Source organism: Mya arenaria, chromosome 12 (assembly GCF_026914265.1).
Source record: "Mya arenaria isolate MELC-2E11 chromosome 12, ASM2691426v1".
Taxonomy (NCBI): Eukaryota; Metazoa; Mollusca; class Bivalvia; order Myida; family Myidae; genus Mya; species Mya arenaria.
This window is the reverse complement of record NC_069133.1, coordinates 42,459,847-42,482,562: the sequence shown is the minus strand read 5'-3', so window position 1 is coordinate 42,482,562 and position 22,716 is coordinate 42,459,847. Positions and strand designations below refer to the sequence as shown.

General features: G+C 35.2%; 1 protein-coding gene across 1 annotated transcript; it reads right to left on the bottom strand.

Moving 5' to 3' along the window:
* Positions 1-4,996: 4,996 nt before the first annotated feature.
* LOC128210713 (uncharacterized) lies at positions 4,997-5,745 on the bottom strand. The gene has a single exon (XM_052915066.1). It carries the CDS (start codon positions 5,743-5,745, stop codon positions 5,032-5,034), a length of 714 nt encoding a protein of 237 aa, XP_052771026.1. The 3' UTR covers positions 4,997-5,031.
* Positions 5,746-22,716: the final 16,971 nt, after the last annotated feature.

Genomic DNA, 22,716 nt, shown 5'->3' with positions numbered 1-22,716 from the left:
GCAGTCATTTCTCAGACTGGATCAAAGGAATTTCATGACCGGGTTGAAGAATTTTGTGTTAGGCAAAATCACTGCTAACCAGCGAATTAGTACGATGATTGATATTCATGAAGCAACAGGGAATATTGGTGAATATGCCGACACAGTCGCTTGATTTTTTGGAAATAAAAATGTTATTATTGACAATAATATGTTGTCACCAAGATCGAAGTCATTGCTCACCAGTCCATAAAACATCAATTTTTAAACTTAAATATAAAAATCTGCGATCTAATGTTTTGTCAACAGTCTTATATTACTGGTTTCCATGGATTTTCGCAAAAATTGGCTCGTTCTAAGTCAAAAAATAAATAAGTTGTCAAAACGTTCAATCTGTGAGAATGCAGCTTTAAGACCATTTAGCCTTTTTCACTGCTAGAGCTACACTAGGCGAAGGGAGAAAACCGCACTGAATTAATTATGTATTGTATATCTGAATTATCTCCCTTGTAATATCTTATTTATAGAATTAGTATGCATTTTAGGGTTACAATGACTTTAAACCCGGATGCCGAGTGAGTATCCAATAGAAGGAACCGCGGCTTAAGCCGTTCAGCACCATCAGTGCTTTCATTTACAACAGGGAGACTGGAGCTTTCTAACCCAATAAGATGTTCATCTAACCCACTAAGTAGCTCATCTCGTGTGAAGTTTAAGCCAAATGCTTTTAAATAGTGCTTATTGAAATATGGTCGTACTTTCACGCCAAGCATTAGCACTCATTGTGGTATATTTACGTACTACCTGGAGGTATACCACATTGTCTATTTTGGTGACCACGATCATATTCGAGGAAAAAATACGAGTTATTTTGCAACTTTGTTCTAAATGTTTATCAAATTATTCAACCAAGGAATAGACAAATAACTGAGATCAGAAAAACATTGTTTGCTTTATCTAACGCAGTTACAACACGAAAACTAAATCAAATTCAATGGTCTTACAGTATGTTTACATCTCAGGCTGTTTATCCTGCTTAAATAACTAAAGTATTTCTAAACCAGTCAGGCTAATTCATATTCCACAAATACAAAATCAAAGCAGTTGGTAATAAAAACAAATGTAAACTGTTTTGTTAGTGCTTGTGTTTTCTAACCAAACATGGACTCGACTAGTTCAAGCAAAACATGCATGGACACATACACCACTGCTACCTGTAGTGAGATTGTGTAATTTTACAAGGAAAGACAAGTTCAAGCACACGTGGACGCAGCACCGTCGCTTCCTGCAGTGAAACCTAGCAAATATACAAGTCAAGACAAGTTAACGACTTTCGGTCCAGCCAAGCCCGGGTAAAATCCCCACCAAATGTCCCCGCACCCCAGGGACCCTAAGTAAGGCTATAATTGGCGCGAGTACAAAACCAATGCATTCACCCGGCACTGCGGGGTCATCGGGGAGGTAAAAACACGGCCCATTTCCCCGGCTATCCCTGGACCTTGGGGGCCGTGGTTACAATTGATTGGTGCATAACAAGAGCGCCGCGGGGCATACTCCAACCCCTAGTCTGTTAACAAAATGGCATACCTCAATAGTTATTGTATCCAGAGTTATGGACCTGGATGTGTATGTGGTTATTCTTATTTTGGGGTACCCATGCCTTATATAAAGTGACTGCATTCTGGCATGAACCCGACACATCTCCCAGTGTAACTTTACAAATTTTGAAGACAAAGGTTGACTTTTTCCATGTGGATATGGTCTCCCACAACACATGTTTTAATGTACTTAGTTCCATTTCAAGCTCTTTGTACAGATTTCGTATAATGCCGAAGGTTCAACTTTCTGCACATCGACGCTGCCGACAGCGACGACGACATCGAGATAGTGACGATAGGCTGGGCCGGTATTCATATGTCAAGTCAGTTTTAAACTGGAGTTGTTTCATAAAATTTCCATAGACAAATTTAACGATAAGTTCCAAGTGTTTTTAACTTAAATTTAGCATTCTAGTATATTTTATTAAATATAATTTATGAAAATAAAAGCATTTTGAAATAGGTTAATATAAATATTCCCAAGTTAGATATCTCACTGGTCAGAATGTATAACAAGGGGTACATCATGACCAATTTTGAACATAACTTGACAAATTATTTCCATGATATGGTTCTGGAAAAGATTTTTCTAAGATTTGACCTAGTGACCTCATTTTTGATCATATGTTACCCAGTTTTATTTACGAACAAGAGTTCATCAAGGAAAACATTCTGATAAAGTTTGAACATTTTCTGGTCAATGCCTACTAAGATATGGTACCGGACGGACGGACTAACGGAATGACGGACGGACAACGCCAAAACAATATCCCCCTCTCGAAATCTTCGATTCGGTGGGGGATAATAACATATGACCATTGAGATACTTCAGAAAATGTCTTTGCGACTTAAGTTGGCAATCATTTATGAATTAAAATGTTTTCTGAATATCATTAAACGGCCCTTAACTTATTTTCTTGAAAGACGGTCAAACTGGGACATAATATCAGTGTAAACTCTGGACCATGTATTCTTGGGAGTACAAAAATAAAACAATTTTAACTTGTAAGTTTTTTAATTTAATTAACAGCACTATTCTAAAGTAACTTCAACAGCACATGCATACAGTAAGCTCATATTAGTTCCCACAAACATATTTGGAGAATACCAAACATGCATAAAAACAACTTCAACCAAAGACAAGATAATTGTATGGGCAAACAAAAACTAGTCTATTTTAATTAACAGCACTAAAACTATTATGATATAACAGCACATGCATACAGTAAACTCATAAATATCAAAGACAAATCAGACCAATACCAGATCTTTATCCATAGACATATGATAAGGAACAGTGTCAAGTCAAAGTCTAGGTCTAAAAACAATTATTAGGGAACAAAATATAATTTTTATTTCATTTCTTTACAGTCATCAAAATAAGTCTTTTTTTATGAACGAAGTCCGAATTCTTATGTTATTGCTTGGCATCATTTTTTTAAAAAAGCCCTATTTTATAAAATCATGAATTTGAGCAAGCCCTGGAGCATTTTACCCCTTTTGGGCTTACGGGATTGTGCTAAATTTTGCCCAATGGTCAATAAAATACCGGATAATAATAGTTAAACATTAAAATAGTAAGATAATTTAGCAGAGTTCGCCATCAATGCTAAGCTGGATGGAAAGGTACAATAAATTGTAGTATTGCAATTTTATAGTCTCGAGACTGACCTCCGACTGTTCGTAATCACTGCCCCTCATAACTTAATATCATTATCAACAAATAAATTAAGAGACTCCCAAGCATATTTCATTCAAGCTGCAGTAATGGCAAATAAATTATCAAAATTTGATGTTAAATTAGAAGCAAAATATGAAATCAAACAAACTTATAATGGCAAGTGTGTCAGTGTGCCATAAAAGTAACGGAATGATCTTCTTCCTAAAAAAATAAATATTTTGTAAACATTTCATGCTTTGGCATTTCAATTTTATTAAAATAATATACCAGGGGTCTTTATATTTTGATTGCAAAATTGTCATTTAAATTATTATGAACAAAAATTAAGGGTGCAAACATTAACATGCATATTGATTTAGTGAAAACTGGTGGACACACATAATTAGTTAATGATTATTTATTCATGGATTGTTATTTAACCAATCATCTTAAATGAAAATAAAAAGAAATAAAACAAAATAATATTAAAACAATTAAAATTCCAATCAGTAAATATTCGAGGATAAAACTTTCACAGTAAGAGAAATAAAACGTTGTAAAATAACCCCAATTTATTATATACATGATACATTATATTCAGCGAAAGATAGCAATGTATTTTGGAGACAAGTTGAAAGCTTTATTTAAGGAGAGACTAATTGAATTTAATATCAACATCTGTTTGATGTGCTGTTTTTTTTATTTCACGTCATGCTTAGAATTTACCACAAAAAATTCTCATATACATACATACTTAATAATTGTTCGTCTGAATAATACTGGAGTTAAAATATCAAGATAAAAACATCCAACATTTTCCGAGGATATCATTGTTTTTAATTTAAAATTAATATAATGTACAAAAAATAACTTCTTTCATTTTTAATAATTTATCCTTTGTCAATAGTTTTGTACAATTCTATAAACTGACAACCATAAATAGTATATACTAAAATAGAATTGTATTCCAATAAAATCTTTAAAACTGTCAAATGTTTTATAACTCAATTTTTAAACTCCTGGATATAGAACAATTTTTGAAGAAGTATATAAAAATAGCACTCCTTAAGAGTTTGAGGGCATATTTCTCATAAATATTGTTAATAGATTTTGTTTATACCATTTTTTAATATGTACTTCTAAAATGTATCAACATTTTCATATGAATAAAACTATATAATCATAATATGTACATTTGTGTGAACTTTAACATACACGATAATACACAAACAATCCGGATTGTTAATCACATTGCTTGGAGTAATATATATATATATTTTAATTTGTTATCTTTTTGTTATTTTTTGGGGTCAAAATAGTTAATATAAATTCACTATCTTGACCCAAAAAATAATTACAAAAAATATTAAAAATAAAAAAAATATTGAAAAAAAAAATATATATATATATATATGACTGTATCCAGGCAATGTGACGAGCACCTATGTTGTTAATCTTATCAATGAAAGAATGTTTGTTTTACTTTATACATATTAACAAAGCCAGTGCTATAAAATATATTATCAACGTAATTATACATACTAGTAATACTGAAATGTTTAACAAATAAGCACTATCACTTTGGGCAACAACCATCCAGTATCATTGACCGATCTAAAACACTCGAACTGTAATCAGTTATTGGTCCGGAAGTAGCACATCTGTAAATTTCGTAATAGCACATTCTTCAAGCGAGTAACACTGTCTTGTTTATACAAAAGACAGTTCACAAATAAGTACATTACTTCAATCTTCCTTAAGCACTATCAAAAACAAATTTCACCTAGATCCAAGTCAAACTTTCTGAATTGCCCTCGGGTTCAACTTGCCAGTGCTGAGCCTCCTCGTCCGCATGAGATCCAGGGTGTTGCAGGCCGTCTCCATATTCTTGGGGCAGTACCTCAACGTGTGGGCGTTGTCGCCATTGACCCCGCACAGGGGACACGTGTATTTCCTTAAAACTGGGCACAATACCCGCCCACTTTCGTCCTTGACGCTGTGTGATGTGTACATGTCCGTGCGCTCTCCGTTGTTTTTACAAAACACGCATTCAGTCGACCTTGAGCCCTTCCGTGCTTTGCCTGGTCGGCGCTTACGATTCGCCACATTTTCGTCGGTAGCCGTCGCCGGTGCCGGGCGATACGATGGCGTTAACCTGAAAGGCGTTGACCGGATCTTCAATTGTAGTTTGTCCACTTCGTCTATGTCAAGTTCCACGCCGTTACGGTGGAAATCGTTGTGAGCGTCCGACCTAACAACATCAAGCGTGTCGGCGTTCTTCCAGGCTGTCGGCGGGAATTGGCTGTAGAACGATCCAATCCCCAGACCTAGGTGCAAGTCTTCATCGCGATCGTCAATGCTCGAGCTGGCTGGTAAACAATCCATCAAGCTTTCCAATTCCAGGTGGTTGTCAATGTTATGGGTACCATACCGATACTGGCGGTAGTTCTTGAGGCAATGTGCTACCTCTTGTAGCCCTAAATAATCCTCAAACATGTTGTACGCCATAGTTGAGAAGTTGGATAAAATCCAGTAAAAGTTTACGTTCATAAAATGTATATAAAACACACCTACATTAAAATAAACATAAAACCAATAGTCTCGTATCTGCAACACTTGTGAAAATATACCGTAAGGTAATTAACTATAGCAGTACGGGCCTTTGATTTGATTGGCTATTACGCATTCAGCACCTTGCGTGAAATCGACTCTGGTTGGATAATACCAAGCGGATTAGTCTCCGCCCATTTTCGGCACTGAGTATCAAAAGACCCTTTCATGTCACCGACACTCATTGTTTTGCTTTGATATTTATGCACGTGCGTATAATAGAAACAAACAACTAATTAAAAAGTAGGTCAGCATATGACACCTGTTATTATTCCCCCCCCCTCGAATCTGTTTATTTTGAATTAGCCGTAAAGTGGTATATGAATTAAAAACACCCTTACAATAAAATAAATGAGGCATTAACTTATTATTTCAAAATATTAATTAAAACAATTTAGGTTACATGGCTTAAATTCAAGGCAGACAATAACAAAAAATAAAGATAAGAATAGTTTTAGAAACATTAAACTTTGTGTAAATTTTAATCACATACTTTTAAGAAGCCAAAATGATTTTATATATGATGAATTGGGGCAAACTGACTTTCAAGTGAAAAGGTATTATAACATAGTCAGGTTCTGGTTAAAGTTTTTAAAATCCAAAGAAAATAAATATGTGACACACGTTTACACCATGTTAAAAAAGGGACTTAAAATCCTATCCACATCGTAAATCTTGGTGCTCATTGTTAAAGGATTTTTGTGGTCTCTCTCGCAAAAGGTCAGTTTATTCAGGGCTGGAATGGAAGATTATAGGATTCTACCAGAGTTATTTTTATAGATATATAACTTGTTTTAAGCCTCAGCCATTTTAAGATTTTAATAATATTAGTAAATTTAGAATAGCTGTAGCAAAATTACGAGTTTCCTCACATAGACTATGTATAGAGACTGGAAGATGGGCGAGACCTGTATCGATACCCGTCCATGAGAGAAAATGTATCGAATGTAATATTTTTTAGAAGATGAATACCATTTTGTTATTGAATGTCCATTGTATAATGATATTCGAAACTCTTTATTGCCATCCTACTATTTACTACATTCTAGTATGCACAAATTTATAGAATTAATTAACACTAAAAATGAAGGAAATTGAAGAATTTGAGTGTATTTAATTTGATTTGATTTTACAAAGCTTTTCACATTATGTCAAAAAGACATTTTGTAACAGTCTAGTATTATAGCCATTGTCATAAAATTTATTAGTTAATATGTTCCCACAAAAGTACATATTATTTGTATTTGTCATCATTGTGCATTTTATGCCTCTTGGGTCTACGATTTCCTAGGTTATTATAAATAAAACTTAGAAACTTGAAACTTATATATCTAAAACGGACTAGACACCAGATGATAAAATTGACAGAAAAGAAGAAACTTGTCAATCATTTTTATAAAATTGGCATCGGTGCGTAAAAGTCATTAAATCTTAGTTACTGGTGAATCACACCGCTAACAACATATGCATCGTTCGCAGTTTTGGCGCATTTTTCCAAATCGAAATTTACTGGGTTTGTCCACCACGTAAATACAAGTAAGTTTAAAATAGTGTCGGTATATTTTACTGTACTTATAAACAGATATGATTTAAACTGAGAAACCAGTATGCGTTATTTCTGAACGGGGAAAGTCAGATGAGAAAGAAACAAGATTGTTGCGTTTATTCTTTTAATCATGTAAAATGATGTATTTTCGGCCTCGTACAAGACCGTACTTGGTTTGAAGGGATACGATGTTTGCCGTATTTGGAAACATCTGGCCCAAATATCATGAACAAACTTAAAGCTGCACTCTCACAGATATACCATTTTTACACCTTTTTAAAAAAAAAAAAATTTGTCTTCGAAAGAGCAAACTTTGCGTAAATATGTGCAAATCAATGAGATAAGATTGCTGACAAAAAATCAGATCGTAGATTTTCATATTTCCGTTCGCAAAATAATGTTTTATGGCTTAACGGTTAAAGGTAAATGCATAAAACATCAATTTTTGAACTTAAATATAAAAATCTGCGATCTAATTTTTTGACAGCAGTCTTATATCATTGGTTGGCACATATTAACGCAAAGTTTCCATGGATTTTCGCAAAAATTGGCTCGTTCCAAGACAAAAAAAGAAAAATTGTTGTCAAAACGTTCAATCTGTGAGAGTGCAGCTTTAAAGTCAAATCTTAATCTCAGTCTCAACTCATTTTACCACATAACATAAATAAGTTGTTAAAAATAGCATATGATTTACCACATTTAAAAAGGCATTATGTCATATGATATGTTGATTTACGCTTTTGGGCAAGATTCCAAGGGGTAAAAATATTCTACAACCAAAAATGTATTTGAGTACAATTTCTTGTTTTTTAACAAATACTCAAGTATGTTTTTGCCTTAGAAAGTTTCTTTAAAATATTGAAAAAATCTTTTATCAACACAATCTATGAGAAAATACGTTTTCAAGAGGTATAAAAACATGTAAGATTTTAAAGCTGCACTCTCACAAATTGAACGTTTTGACAACTTTTTTTTATTTTTTGTCTTGGAACGGGGAATTTTTTGCATCAATATCTGCGAACCAATAATTAAAGATTGCTCACAAAAAATCAGATTGCAGATTTTCATATTTCCGTTAGAAAATTAATGCTTTATGGCTTAAACAGTTACTAACGGTTTAAGGAAAATGCATAAAACATCAATTTTGGGGCGGAAATATCAAAATCTACGATCTGATATTTTGTCAGGAGTCTTATATCACTGGTTTGCAGATATTTACGCAAAAAATTGCTCGTTCAAAGACAAAAAATAAAAACAAAGTTGTCAAAACGTTCAATCTGTGAGAGTGCAGCTTTAAATCAAACTAGGCTTGTATGTGGTAAATTGAGTTGAATTTGAGGTTTGACTTGAGTATTTTTGTGATATTTGGGCCAGGTGTAAAGTCCGTGAATGAAAAATTGCAGCTAATCCACGAGGACTTCCTCGTTTTCCGGTGACAACATCGCACTTCGACTTTAAAACATACAAGTATTAACATGGCTATTGTTTAAACATCAGAAGACATTTTAATGATTGCTATTTCAATAAGTTCTTAGTTCTGGGTGTCCTGCAGTCACAGGGGGTGACAAGTAAGTGAAAGCAACGACCCATGGTCTTCACCTCATCTCGTGAGCGGAAATTAACAGACAATTAGAGAGGTGTAATTTTCCTTATCACAAACCATAGCCAGTGTTTATGGACGAAATATCTTCAAACATTGCTCCAGATATCATAAATCTTTCCCATGGTCGCTGTACAAAACTCAATTACCAAATTTCGCCCATTTAGAGCCAAAATGGCTTATCAGCCACACTATTTCAAATACTGATAAGCCATTCAGGAAATAAATGGACAAATTGCAAATATGACAGCGTTTACCTGATAAGCATGCGAGCGGGCGAGTGCCGAAGCTCACCTGCTGGTGTATTGGCTATTTTGCTAAACATGTCACTATGGAGACGCGGTTCACTGCGGGGAAAGTCACATTTGACACTTGTCCTCGGGTTAATATTATGATTTCATTGAGCATGATCTTTCTGCAGATTATTAGATAGATAGAGGGTTGATTAGAAGAAAGTTCACTACAAAACACTGTCATGAAAAAAGATATAATAAGGAACAAAAAACGCGCGTCATGTTTATTGTTTTTGATGGTACCGACCATACATTTACTGACATTATCCTTAACAACCCTTCTGGTTGCGCTGACAAAAATAGCCACATATTTTGTTTATTTAAGTTAAAAAAATGATGTTTTATGCATTTTTTGTAAAATGTATATAACGCTTTAAGCCATAAAACATGAATTTTCGAATGGAAATATAAAAAATTGCGATCTGATCCTTTGTCAGCAGTCTTTTATCACTGTATTGCAGATATTTACGCAAAAATTTGCACATTCCAAGACAAAAAAATAATAAAAAGTTGTAAAAACGGTAAATCTGTAAGAGTGCAGCTTTAAACGCAATTTCGCGGACATCAATCGTTTAGAGCAGCTTTAAATAACGAAAACTGTAGAACGGACCTCCACCATTTATTTCAACTACTTCGAATATTTTTATTTTGACTACATTAAAAATACATAATTATGCATATGATTTTAACGTTAATTATGTCGGTACCTGAACCGATGTTTACATCAGCACTTGAAAAAATGTTAAAGCTGCACTCTCACAGATTGACCATTTTAACAACTTTTTTATTTTTTGTCTTGCAAACCTTTGCGTAAATATCTGCAAACCAATGAAAGATTGCTGACAAAAAAACAGATCGTAGATTTTCATATTTCCGTTCTAAAATAAATGCTGTATTGCTTAAACCGTTAGTATTAAACGGTTTGAGAAAAATGTATAAAACATCAATTTTTGAACTTAATTATAAAAAATATGCGATTTGTTTTTTGTCAGCAGTCTTATATAACTAGTGTCCATGGATTTTCGCAAAAATAGGCTCGTTCCAAGACAAAAAAATTTAAAAAAGTTGTCAAAACGTTCAATCTGTGAGAGTTCAGCCTTAATTAAAATCATGACATGCATACATAATTATCAAAGATATGAATATCAATTCCAAAACTTTCAGATCGTTTTGAAAATAATAATTTAGGGGTTGATTTTGCTCTGACATGTTTATTAAAGTGACTCGCTTATAATTTTGGATCAAGCTATACTTTTCCCGATAATGCATCTGAAAACACTATTAATATTATTTTTTTACTACATGATATCGTAATTGCAGGGGAAAATTTTTATGGCATTAATAGTATTTTGGTTTCAGTGAGGTTTGAACCAATGCCGGTAAAGTCAAGAAAAAAATGGGAAAACAGTCGGCTAGTCCACACTGCCACCGGGACACAAAGGTGGTGGATATGTTGACCTGTTAAGCATACATTGATAACTTAGATACTTTAATTATGATACTTCTTCTGTTGCAACTTATGAGTTTTCATATCATTTGTTGATCAAGTGCGATTAGTTTAGTAAACTACATCTTATAAGTTTATTTGCCGTCTGCAGTTTGCACGAGCTGTCATTGTTACACTTTCTCTGATGGCTTCAATATTGTTAAACGTGTCGTTAAGATGTATGTTTTATTGACGCAAACGTGCGGTTAATAAAGTACTTTTCATGCAGATTGGGAGTATTTTGAAAAGTACCATTTATATCAACCAATTGGTCTTGAATCCTAGTATGCTGATGGTAAATTTTGTAGTTGTGGTGACCGACTAACTAAAAATATTTCAAAAATAGTGCCGGAAGTGTTCCGATTTAGGTACTCACCCAGTACATATATTTTTGCGCCATATATGGTCATAATCAGCCAAAATAGAAGCGGGGGGGGGGGGGCGACTCCACTGGTTCCCCTCGTCCTCAACCTCCGGTGCCACTGTATACATTTACTAACCAAACATTTACTAATCATACATTAATTTACTGAGGATTGTGACATTCTGACATCCACGGACCATACAATTATGGACACATACATTTACGTACAAAAAGTTGAACTCGATTGCAAATTTAACATCTGAGCATTTTCTCTTTCATCTTTTATTCATACTTTTATAAATTTATTAAACACGGTTATTGACATGATTAAAATGTTGGAACTGGCGCCCCACGTCTAGAACCTGACATTTAAAGGCGTCAGTGATATTTTTTTCCATTGTTAATTAATAATCACATGACATTTACAATGCGTTTAGTTTGCTTCTAAAATTTAGCTTTTCTATTATAAATGTGTTTTCGCACAACGGATCACGGGCTTATCAAAATAATGCGGGCTTGATTGATGAGTTGATGTTTGAAACGGCATTTATGATTTTTTTCGTGCGTTTTCTTGCCATTGGAAACGGGTGCTCATAAAATTGGGATATTCAGATGAAAATATAAACGCAACAATTAAACAAGCAAATAATGAATAATTGTAAATGTGTGCAGGAATATTACCCTCCTTCTTCCACCCCCATTTTATTTCTACAAGAACCCCCCCCCCGCCCATTATTGTCAGAAAAGCAACCCCTCCCCATCTTATTAATTCAAAAAAAGTACCCCCCCCCCCCTCACCATCAACCAGTCCCAATTTTATCTATATTCAATATTATTGATGCAGAAATATTACACCCCCTATTTCCCATTTTATTTATGCAGAAATATTACCCCCCCCCCCTTCCACGCCCCTATTTGATTGGTGATATTACTTGGTCCCATTTTATTTAATATTACTTTGATGATACAGAAATATTACACCTCTATTCCCCACTTCATTTATGCAGAAATATTACTTCCCCACCCCCTCCCCCGCCCCCATTTTATTGGTGATATTACTTTTTCCATTTAATTAATAATTTAATATCACTTTGATGATGCAGAAATATTTCACCCCTATTCCCGACTTCATCCCCCCCCCCCCCCAAAAAAAAACTCCATGGGATCCGAGGCATTTGTCAGTGCTACACTGCTAATATTTCAGTACTTCAGTACTGTCAATGAACTATCTCAGTCAAACTGTTACGCTTTGTATTGCGTGCTTCCGAAGGATCTTTGCGCACTGACTCCCTTTGAAGATTGCCGCCCACTGTGTCTGGCATCTTTCTTCAATGAATGCCGCATGACTGCATAAAAAGCCTTTGTAGAAGCCAAGTTTGTATGAATTGAAATTATTTAAATCATTGTTGTATACTACAAACGCATAAAACATGAATGACTTATGTTTTAACTGAAATCTTAATGAAAACTTGCTTACTTATTCAAGGTTCACTCCATAATCAAGAGAAAGGCCGAGCTGATTATTATTATTTGAACAATTTATGATGTAATGAATAAATGACATAACTTTTTATTTATTTTCTCTGCTTGATTATATTTTCCTATTATCCCATATTACCAATAACCAGGAATGCATCACGGTACGCGTACATCTAAAGAATTTCGCCCCTTGACCGTTCACAAAGCTTATCAGCACAAACTCAGTAATAAGACCTCCCCGCTGTGAAAGCTGCACTCTCACAGATTGAATACTATGACAACTTTTTTTTAATTTGTGTCTTAGAACGACCCAATGTATGCGAGCATGCATGGAAACCAGTGATATAAAACTGCTGACAAAATCATATCGCAGATTTTCATATTTCAGTTCCAAAATTGATGTTTTATGCATTTTTCTTAAACAGTTAGTTACGGTTTAAGCGTTAAAATATTAATTTTGGACTGGAAATAGGAAAATCTGCCATCTGATTGTTGTCAACAGTCTTTTATAACTGGTTTGCACAGGTATTTACGCAAAAAATTGCTCATTCCAAGACAAAAAATAAAAAAAAAGTTGAAGGAAAACGGTAAATCTGTGAAAGTGTAGCTTTAAGATCATTTTCTGAAAGTCCCATAGATGATCTGAATGGAGGGGTTTTACTGTACTTATATCTCAGGGGTTGGTACGTGGTGTGGCAAGACAGTGTTTGTGTGTTTGTGTGTCTTTTGAATGCGCACCTTACCTAAGAACCGATGTAGAATTAATATTTTGGGCTATTTTAAAACTATAGACATAAAAACAATTAACTCGGACAATTGTCTAGATATGGATGTCGGATCACGCGCCGGATCCGTCCCCTTAAATCCGCCCCCTAAATTCGCCAGTCGAGTTTATAGCAGTTTATTTAGACCTAAACCGAACCCGTTTATTACTAATTGTAAGGACAGATAACTGCTGAATATAGCAAATCCTTGTTTTCTTTTTATTACTTCCCTTCCATTATTTGTAAAGGTCGGTTTTAACCTTACAATTTTATGTGTATATAACAAATTTTTATTATATACACATAAAATTGTAAGGTTATAACAGACCTTCGCTAATTGACATCAGTGCTAATTTGAAATAGGGGTCCTTTGTTGACAGTTTGCAACTATCACAACAACTGTCAACTAATTGATTGAGGTCAATTGTGTACACATCGGGGATTAGAGGGACCGTAAATTGTCCTCTTGGCAACTAACCAGATCTGATATTTTGTCTGAAAATCGTGTATTTGGTGATTTTTATAAAAAAAAATCCGAGTACTCAAAAAGTGATTTGGTACTCGAGTACTCAGACGTTCGATCGAGTACTCGGGTACTCGTTGCCATCCCTAATAAAAATATATATTATCGTCTCATCCATATACAGACACATGACCAATTTGCTTGGTTAAACATTGTTCATAAATCCTTTATGGCATATACAGTCAAACATAATTGCATTTTGTCCCACCTCAGATAAGTTGATCCAATAATTAAACCATGCTAGGTATTCTTATCTTGCCCACGGGCGAAGATAAAATGCCCGTATGGAACTCCTTTTTAATGGTCACCACATTGTAATTACCTCCCTTGTTGAAGACTGTCCTCAGTAGCATCAAGGTAATCTTGTCTTATGGTAATATTTAGAACGCTAATTAATAATTTCTCGCTTCAAATGTCACCACCAAACAGTTTTCACGCACCATTCAAGAAATAATGCTTCATTCTCCTTAGAACTATTTAAAAAGACCGATTTGACTATTAACATTAACTCGATCACTGCGCGCATATCCATGACAACCACGTGATATCGCATATCCTTACGCAATTGTTTTCACTAAGCAAAAAAGAGTTCCAGCAAAAAATACATTTTTACTTATTTTTGTTTAACTGAGGTGGGAGAAAAAGCATCTACCATAGCCGCTCGTGTAAGATAGGTTCATCCCGACCCTCGCGCAGGGTGTTTTGCGGAAACTCGGTAAACCTCGTTTTCGCAAAACACTCTACGCTCGGGTCGGAATGAACCTATCTTTCACTCTCGGCCATGGAAGATACTTATAATCTTGAAGCAGTAAATTTAATCCATTTCTCTGAAATGTTGGAGGATTGTCATAAAGATGAAGTAGGAAAATATGAACATTTTCTTGTTAAATGTTTAATTTTGACACATGGTTGGAATGCGATATAACCTATTATTGTTTAAGATTTTTTTCAAAAAGAAATTACTGATTATCACAGTAGTTGAACTGTAGCTGTGAAAGCCCTTTATATAATATTGTATGTATTGTTGTTGTTTTATGACAAAATAAACGGGTTGCCATCAGATGACTATTCCGAAATGATTTATTGTTTTATGTTTGCTATTTCGGGTTCAGGGCTCGATGCATTAGCTTTTCGACCCTCCTACAAAAAGAGGATAAAACTATTAAAGTAGTGCTTCAAAAATAAAAGGTTTCATCGACTTATGTCAAGCCAGCATGCCATTCGGTGACGTATGTCAATCCAACACGCCATGTGTTGATTGTGTCAAGCCAACACGCCATTTGGTGACGTGTGTCTAGCCAGTGCGACATTCGGTGACGTGTGTCTAGCCAGTACGACATTCGGTGACGTGTGTCTAGCCAGTACGACATTCGATGACGTGTGTCTAGCCAGTACGACATTCGGTGACGTGTGTCTAGCCAGTACGCCATTCGGTGAAGTGTGCCTAGCCAGTGCGACATTCGGTGAAGTGTGTCTAGCCAGTGCCACATTCGGTGACGTGTGTCTAGCCAGTACGACATTCGGTGACGTGCGTCTAGCATGTACGACATTCGGTGACGTGCGTCTAGCCAGTACGCCATTCGTTGACGTGTGTCTAGCAAGTACGACATTCGGTGAAGTGTGTCTAGCCAGTACGACATTCGGTGACGTGTGTCTAGCCAGTACGACATTCGGTGACGTGTGTCTAGCCAGTACGACATTCGGTGACGTGTGTCTAGCCAGTAAGCCATTCGGTTACGTGTGTCTAGCCAGTACGACTTTCGGTGACGTGCGGTCTAGCCAGTACGACATTCGGTGACGTGTGTCTAGCCAGTAAGCCATTCGGTGACGTGCGGTCTAGCCAGTACGACATTCGGTGACGTGCGGTCTAGCCAGTACGACATTCAGTGACGTGTGTCTAGCCGGTACGACATTCAGTGACGTGCGGTCTAGCCAGTACGACATTCAGTGACGTGTGTCTAGCCAGTACGACATTCGGTGACGTTTGTCTAGCCAGTACGACATTCGGTGACGTGTGTCTAGCCAGTACTAGAATTGGATTGACACACGTCACCGAATGCCGCACTGGCTTGACGGACGTCATCGTCGACTGTCGAACTTGCTTCACGCACTTCACCAAATGTCGCACTGAATACACACATGTCACAGAATGTCGAGCTGGCTTGACATACGTCACCGAATGTCGCACTGGCTAGACACACGTCACTGAATGACGTACTGGCTAGACACACGTCAACAAAGTCGTACTGGCTAGACACACTTCAACAAAGTCGTACTGGCTAGACACACGTCAACAAAGTCGTACTGGCTAGACACACGTCACCGAATGTCGTACTGGCTAGACACGTCACCGAATGTCGTTATATCTGGTTTGTTGTACCCCTTTGCCTGAACAGAATGCCAAATTCTCTGTGTATTGTCATGGACATAATTAAATGTACGTGGTATTGGTTATTTACTTATTGCCATTTAGGGCTATGGTCAGAGTATGCTTGAACTGATCAATATTCTGTGATCTGATTGATGATAACAGACACCAATTGGCAAATACAGATCGGAAGATCGACATAACATTTTAAACTTTTGACGAATTAATGCGCGCACGGGCGTATCCACCCCAGCGCTGTAAGAACTGCGTTGATCAACGACCTAATTTACATTATTATTTACATCTAAATTACCTAGTAAGAAAATCTACTCTAATAGCTACCGACTGCGGTCTGCATATTAATTAAGTAGGATGCTAAAAGTAGCGCTGTAATGAGTTTTCATAATGTAATGCGGGTAATATACTGCGAATAAGCTGCGTTTTCGCGTAATCACGCACTTGAAATCATAGAAAAGGCAATTGTTTTGATATCGACGCTTTCTCATTATTATTCGGACTGGTTTATTTCCCAGAAATTAACCCAGATAACTTCCTTAAAACCCGGAAAAAACATGGATCGTATTGAAGATGCAATTAACTCACATTTGGCGAAAGATATCAATTCATAATAATTTAAATGAAATAATAAAGTTTCATTTCATTTTATAATCAGTTTTTGTGGTTATTGTATTTTTTATTAAGATTTTTAGTATGTACTTACACAAAATAAATGGTTATGCGACTGTGTCGCATCAAATCATTAACTTGTTTAAGAACAACCTTTTAACCATTACTTAATGCACATTATGATATACTTTTACAATAAAAAGTAAAGCGCGTAAAGCGTTGACGGGTTTTCCACCTGCTACAATTTGTTAGTATAGTCATGTTATACCGAATCGAACGGAAGTTTGTGAAAATTTCGCAGCTTGTCTCGGTAATTTCAGCCCAGAGCCTTGAGCAAGTTGCATACGCACATTTATAAACAGCTTGTATAAATCTGTTCATTTTGTCCATGAGTGACATGGATTGAGAGCAATATTAAGATACATCAATACATACAGGGAATAAATAGTTTGTGGATGATTCGATCCAGAGGAATTTTGCGCGAGGATCCTGTCATTGTAAAAAAGAAACCTTTTACATAAACTTAATTAACATGTCCAATTCATTTTGTTTCATGCATTTCGTTTAGCGTTTAGCCTGGTAGTAAATTTAATACGACTCAAGTCATGTTTGAAATGAAGGGTAGATTTTACTAAAGGCCTAACTGCTTTATCCGTTGCAAGGCATTGTTTATTAAACCAAAGTTCCAGATAAGGTTTCATATGCAATTGAGCATTACTCCATATCTTAGTAATTATTTGGGTATACCACATAATTATCAAATGAGTATAAAGCGACTTCTCCTTCGTGGATTTGATTTAATTGTGTATTAGCGTAAAAATCTATTTGCGAAGGAATTCATGAGCAAACATATACTATCTTTAGATGTTTATGTTAATTTGTTTAACAATTACATACAAATACTTACGAAACGTAGCGCTTCAAGCGCTTTGATTAACAACTTGTAGAAGGCTTGTACCCTAATGCTACGTCGTACGTCATATCCGCGGTACACGAATGGTACGTCATATCCACGGTACCCAAATGGTGCGTCATATTCCCGGTACACAAAATAGTACGTCATATTCACGGTACACAAATGGTACGTCATATCCACAGTACATAAATGGTACGTCATATTCCGTGACGGTACACAAATGGTACGTCATATTTACGGTACCCAAATGGTACGTCATATTTACGGTACACAAATGGTACGTCATATTCCGTGACGGTACACAAATGGTACGTCATTTTTACGGTACCCAAATGGTACGTCATATTTACGGTACCCAAATGGTACGTCATATTAACAGTACACAAATGGTACGTCATATCTACAGTACACAAATGGTACGTCATATTTACGGTACCAAAATGGTACGTCATATCTACTGTACACACATGGTACGTCATATTTACGGTACCCAAATGGTACGTCATATTAACAGTACACAAATGGTACGTCATATCTACAGTACACAAATGGTACGTCATATTTACGGTACCAAAATGGTACGTCATATCTACTGTACACACATGGTACGTCATATTTACGGTACCCAAATAATATGCCAAATTAATGGTTACGGCATGTCTGTGCATTCGGCACTCCGATTTATATTCTGCTCTTACCGTAGGTATTCGATACTCGAACAATAATGCACCAGTCAATTGGGACCTCGCCCCCCCCCCCCCCCAGGTCCGGGGGTATACCGGGGATAGCCGGGGAAATGGGCCGTGTTTTTACCTTCAAGGTTGCCCCGCAGTGCCGGGTGAATGTGGTGGTTTTGTCTTCCTGCCAAATATAGCGGGGAATGGGACTTACCTAGAGTCCCTTGGGTGCGGGGGCATTTGGCGGGGATTTCACGAGCAGTTCGGACTTTGCCCGGGCTTGGCTGGACCGAAAGTCAAAGTCCCCGCTATTCCCCGGACCTGGGGGGGGGGGGCGTGGTTACAATTGACTGGTGCATAACAATATTTAACCACAGGGGCAGGGTTAGTGGCTATGCCAAACGCCTATAAACCCCTCCCACCCTTGTATTAGTTATAAAAAAAGATGAAAATGTTCCAAGGTTTATGAAAAATCATGGGTGACCTGGCAACAGTTTTATGCTTAATCGTCATGATTCTTTTCATATCTTGTCCTTGAAAAGTACATTATAAAAACTCTCTCAAAGGATAAAATTCCACAATTCATACCAAGACAATGACAATGGCTTAAATTGCATGATAATTTTCAAATATTATCTTTTAAAAGTACATTATAAAAACGCTTTAAAAGGATAAAATTACACAATTCTTAACAAAACAATAACCATGATCTTAACTTTAATCTGTTCTAATGGACGGACGATTGTTCGAGATAGTGAGGCTTCATAACTTCAGTGAATCATTTTTTTAGTGATAGGAGTATTATCATAAAAATGCAGGTGTATATACACATATCTACGTTTGTTACACCTGAACGAAATATTTCCACATCAATCGGTCGACCATGATGTAGACAGTAAATAATCCATTATAACGTCCTCGAACCTAGGAAACTGCCTAAATATATTGTAAATGCCTACCTGAAAAGACGAACTATTATGTACTGTTAATGTGATGTTTGATCATTTTCTATTGCTGTTGGAACTCACATTGCATCTGTAATATCAATTGTGTTATGATACTAGTCAACTAATGTTATAAACCTTATGTTACTTATATTAAACTTTAACCTATAGACCGAACAGGTAGGTGCAAATATTTGTTTATGTATATATGTTATTACTTCTCTGTTTGAATTGCACATGTCACAATAATAAAAAAATACTTACTTACTTACTTACTTACTTACACATGTAACTATATTGAGTTTGTCGTCTGCAACACAAATCAGTGTATATTTAACTGTTTCATTGAACTGGAATAACCCTTCATTAATGTACTGGTCATAGTTTATATACGCGGTCGAATTATTTATATATACTGTAACAGTTGATACATACACAAAAGAAGTGTTTAAATTTGAATGTAATATTTGACTTCACTCATGTGGCTTTAAAGCTGCACTCTCACAAATTTACCGTTTTTACAACTTTTTTTTTATTTTTTGTCTTGGAAAGAGTAATTTTTGCGTAAATATCAGCAAACTAATGATAAATGAATACTGACAAACGATCGGAGCGCAGATTTGCATATTTCCGTTAAAAAAATGTTTTATGGCTTAAACCTTTACCAACGGTTTAAGAAAAATGCATAAAACATTATTTTTTAACTTAAATATGAAATTCTGCGATATTATTTTTGTCAGCAGTCTTATACAATTGGTTTCCATGGATTCTCGCAAAAATGGGATCGTTCCAAGACAAAAAATAAAAAAAAGACGTCAAAACATTAAATCTGTGAGAGTGCAGCTTAAAAGGGGCACAATATACGCTAATGCAAAACCTTTTTTAAATTAAATGCCTTATCGTGTTGAACTCATTGACTTTAATGATCAAAACCCAAAGAGACATATGATTTGGGTACAGATAACAAAAAGTTCGCTATTTTAACTGGGGGGGGGGGGGGGGGTTGTGGTTGCGTAGCTATTAGTTTAAACAAAAAAACATTTATAAAGATTAATATTTTTATCTATACCGAAATCATTTGCTGCTTTTTTATTACAGTCAAGAGGGTTAAACATGAACATGCATTGAACTTACAAAAAACGATATAATATTATATAATCACTATAAATAATCAGTATTTTAATCATTAAATTGTATTAAATATTGTTTTATATTAACATGAAGGTTTGTCAAACAAATGTTTAGTAAAATATTTACATTCTATTTGCCAAAGAGATATCATATAACAGACATACGATTACATGATTTAACCACATGGGCAGGGGTAGTGGTTATGCCAATAGAGCCTCCACTCCCCCTCTCCCATAAATTAATTACAAAAAGACGGAATATTTTCCAAGGTTAATAGAAAATCATGGTTGAACTGTAGCAACAATTCATCCATGATTTTTCATAAACCTGGGAACATATTTGCCTTTTGTATAATGTAAAATAATTGTCCTGTTTTAAAGCTGCACTCTCACATATTGGATCTTTAGGCAACGTTAATTTTTTGTCCTGGAATGAGCCAATTTTGTCGTTAATATCTGCAAACAAGTGCTATAAGACTGCTGACAAAAGTTCAGATCGCAGATTTTCATATGTCCGTTCCAAATTGAATGTTTTATGGCTTAAAGCATTACCGGTACTAACGGTTTAAGAAATTTGCATAAACCCTCATTTTTTTAACTTAAATATGAAAATCAGCGATCTGATTTTTTGTCAGCAGTTGTTTTTCACTGGTTTCCATGCATAAATTGGCTCGCTCAAAGACAAAAAATAAAATGTTGTCAAACGTTTAATCTGTGAGAGTGTAGCTTTAATTGAAATTGGGTGTTGGAGTATAGCCACGTGGCATGTCAATGTGGCTTATTTATTATGGATATTTTCAAATATTATTCTTTAAAATCACAGCTACTGTATGAAACCTCTTTAAAAGGATAAAATTCCATAATTCATACCAAGACAATAACAGTGGCTTAAATTTCATGATTATTTACAAAATATTTTTCTCTAAAAGTACATTATAAAAACTCTTAAAAAGTGTAAAATTACACAATTCATAAATAAACATTAAAGCTGCACTCTCACAGATTGAACGTTTTGACAACTATTTTTCTTTTTTTCTTTGATCGAGCCAATTAATATGAAAATGCATGGAAACCAGTGATATAAGACTGCTGACAAAAAAAAAACACACAGAGCGCAGATTTTCATAGCTTAGTTTAAAAAAAATGATGTTTTGTGCATTTTCCTTAAACCGTTAGTAACGCTTTTAGCCAAAAAAAGTTTCGACGGAAATATGAAAATCTGCGATCTGATCTTTGGTCAGCAGTCTTATATCACTAGTTGGAAGATATTTAAGCAAAAAAAGTTGTCTTTATGGTAAATCTGTGAGAGTGCAGCTTTAATAACGATTTTTACTTGATCCTGTTATCATGTAAAAACGATTGTTCGAGAAATTTGGACTTCGTAACTTTAGTGGCTCATTTTTTTAGTGATAGGTGTATTATCATAACATGCAGGTATATGCATACTAGTCTAAGTTTGTAAATCAGTGTTTATTTAACTGTTTTTATTTGAATTGGAATGACCCCCCCCCCCCCCCTCCCCTCCCATTAAAGTACTATCCGTAGTTTGTATTCGCGGTTAAATATTATTCTTTAAAAGAACTGTATAAAAACTCTTTAAAATGATAACATTCCATAATTCGTATCGAGACAATAACAAAGGCTTAAATTTCATGATTATTTACAAAAAATAATCTTTAAAAGTACAGTTGAAAAACTCCTTAAAAGGGTAAAATTACACAATTCATGAATAAACATTAAAGCTGCACTCTCACAGATTGAACGTTTTGACAACTTGTTTTTATTTTTTTGTCTTTAAACGAGCCAATTAATAAGAAAATACATGGAAACCAGTGATATAAGACTGCTGACAAAAAAATCACACCGTAGATTTTCATAGTTTAGTTATTTTTTTATGTTTTATATATTTTTCTTAAACCGTTAGTAACGCTTTTAGCCATAAAACATCAATTTTCGACGGAAAAATGAAAATCTGCGATCTGATCTTTTGTCAGCAGTCTTATATCACTATTTTAAAGATATTAATATGCAAAAATTGGCTCATTCCAAGACAAAAAAATAAAATAAAAAAGTTGCCATAATGGTATATCTTGGAGAGTGCAGCTTTAATAACGATTTTAACTTGATCCTGTTATCATGTAAAAACGATTAA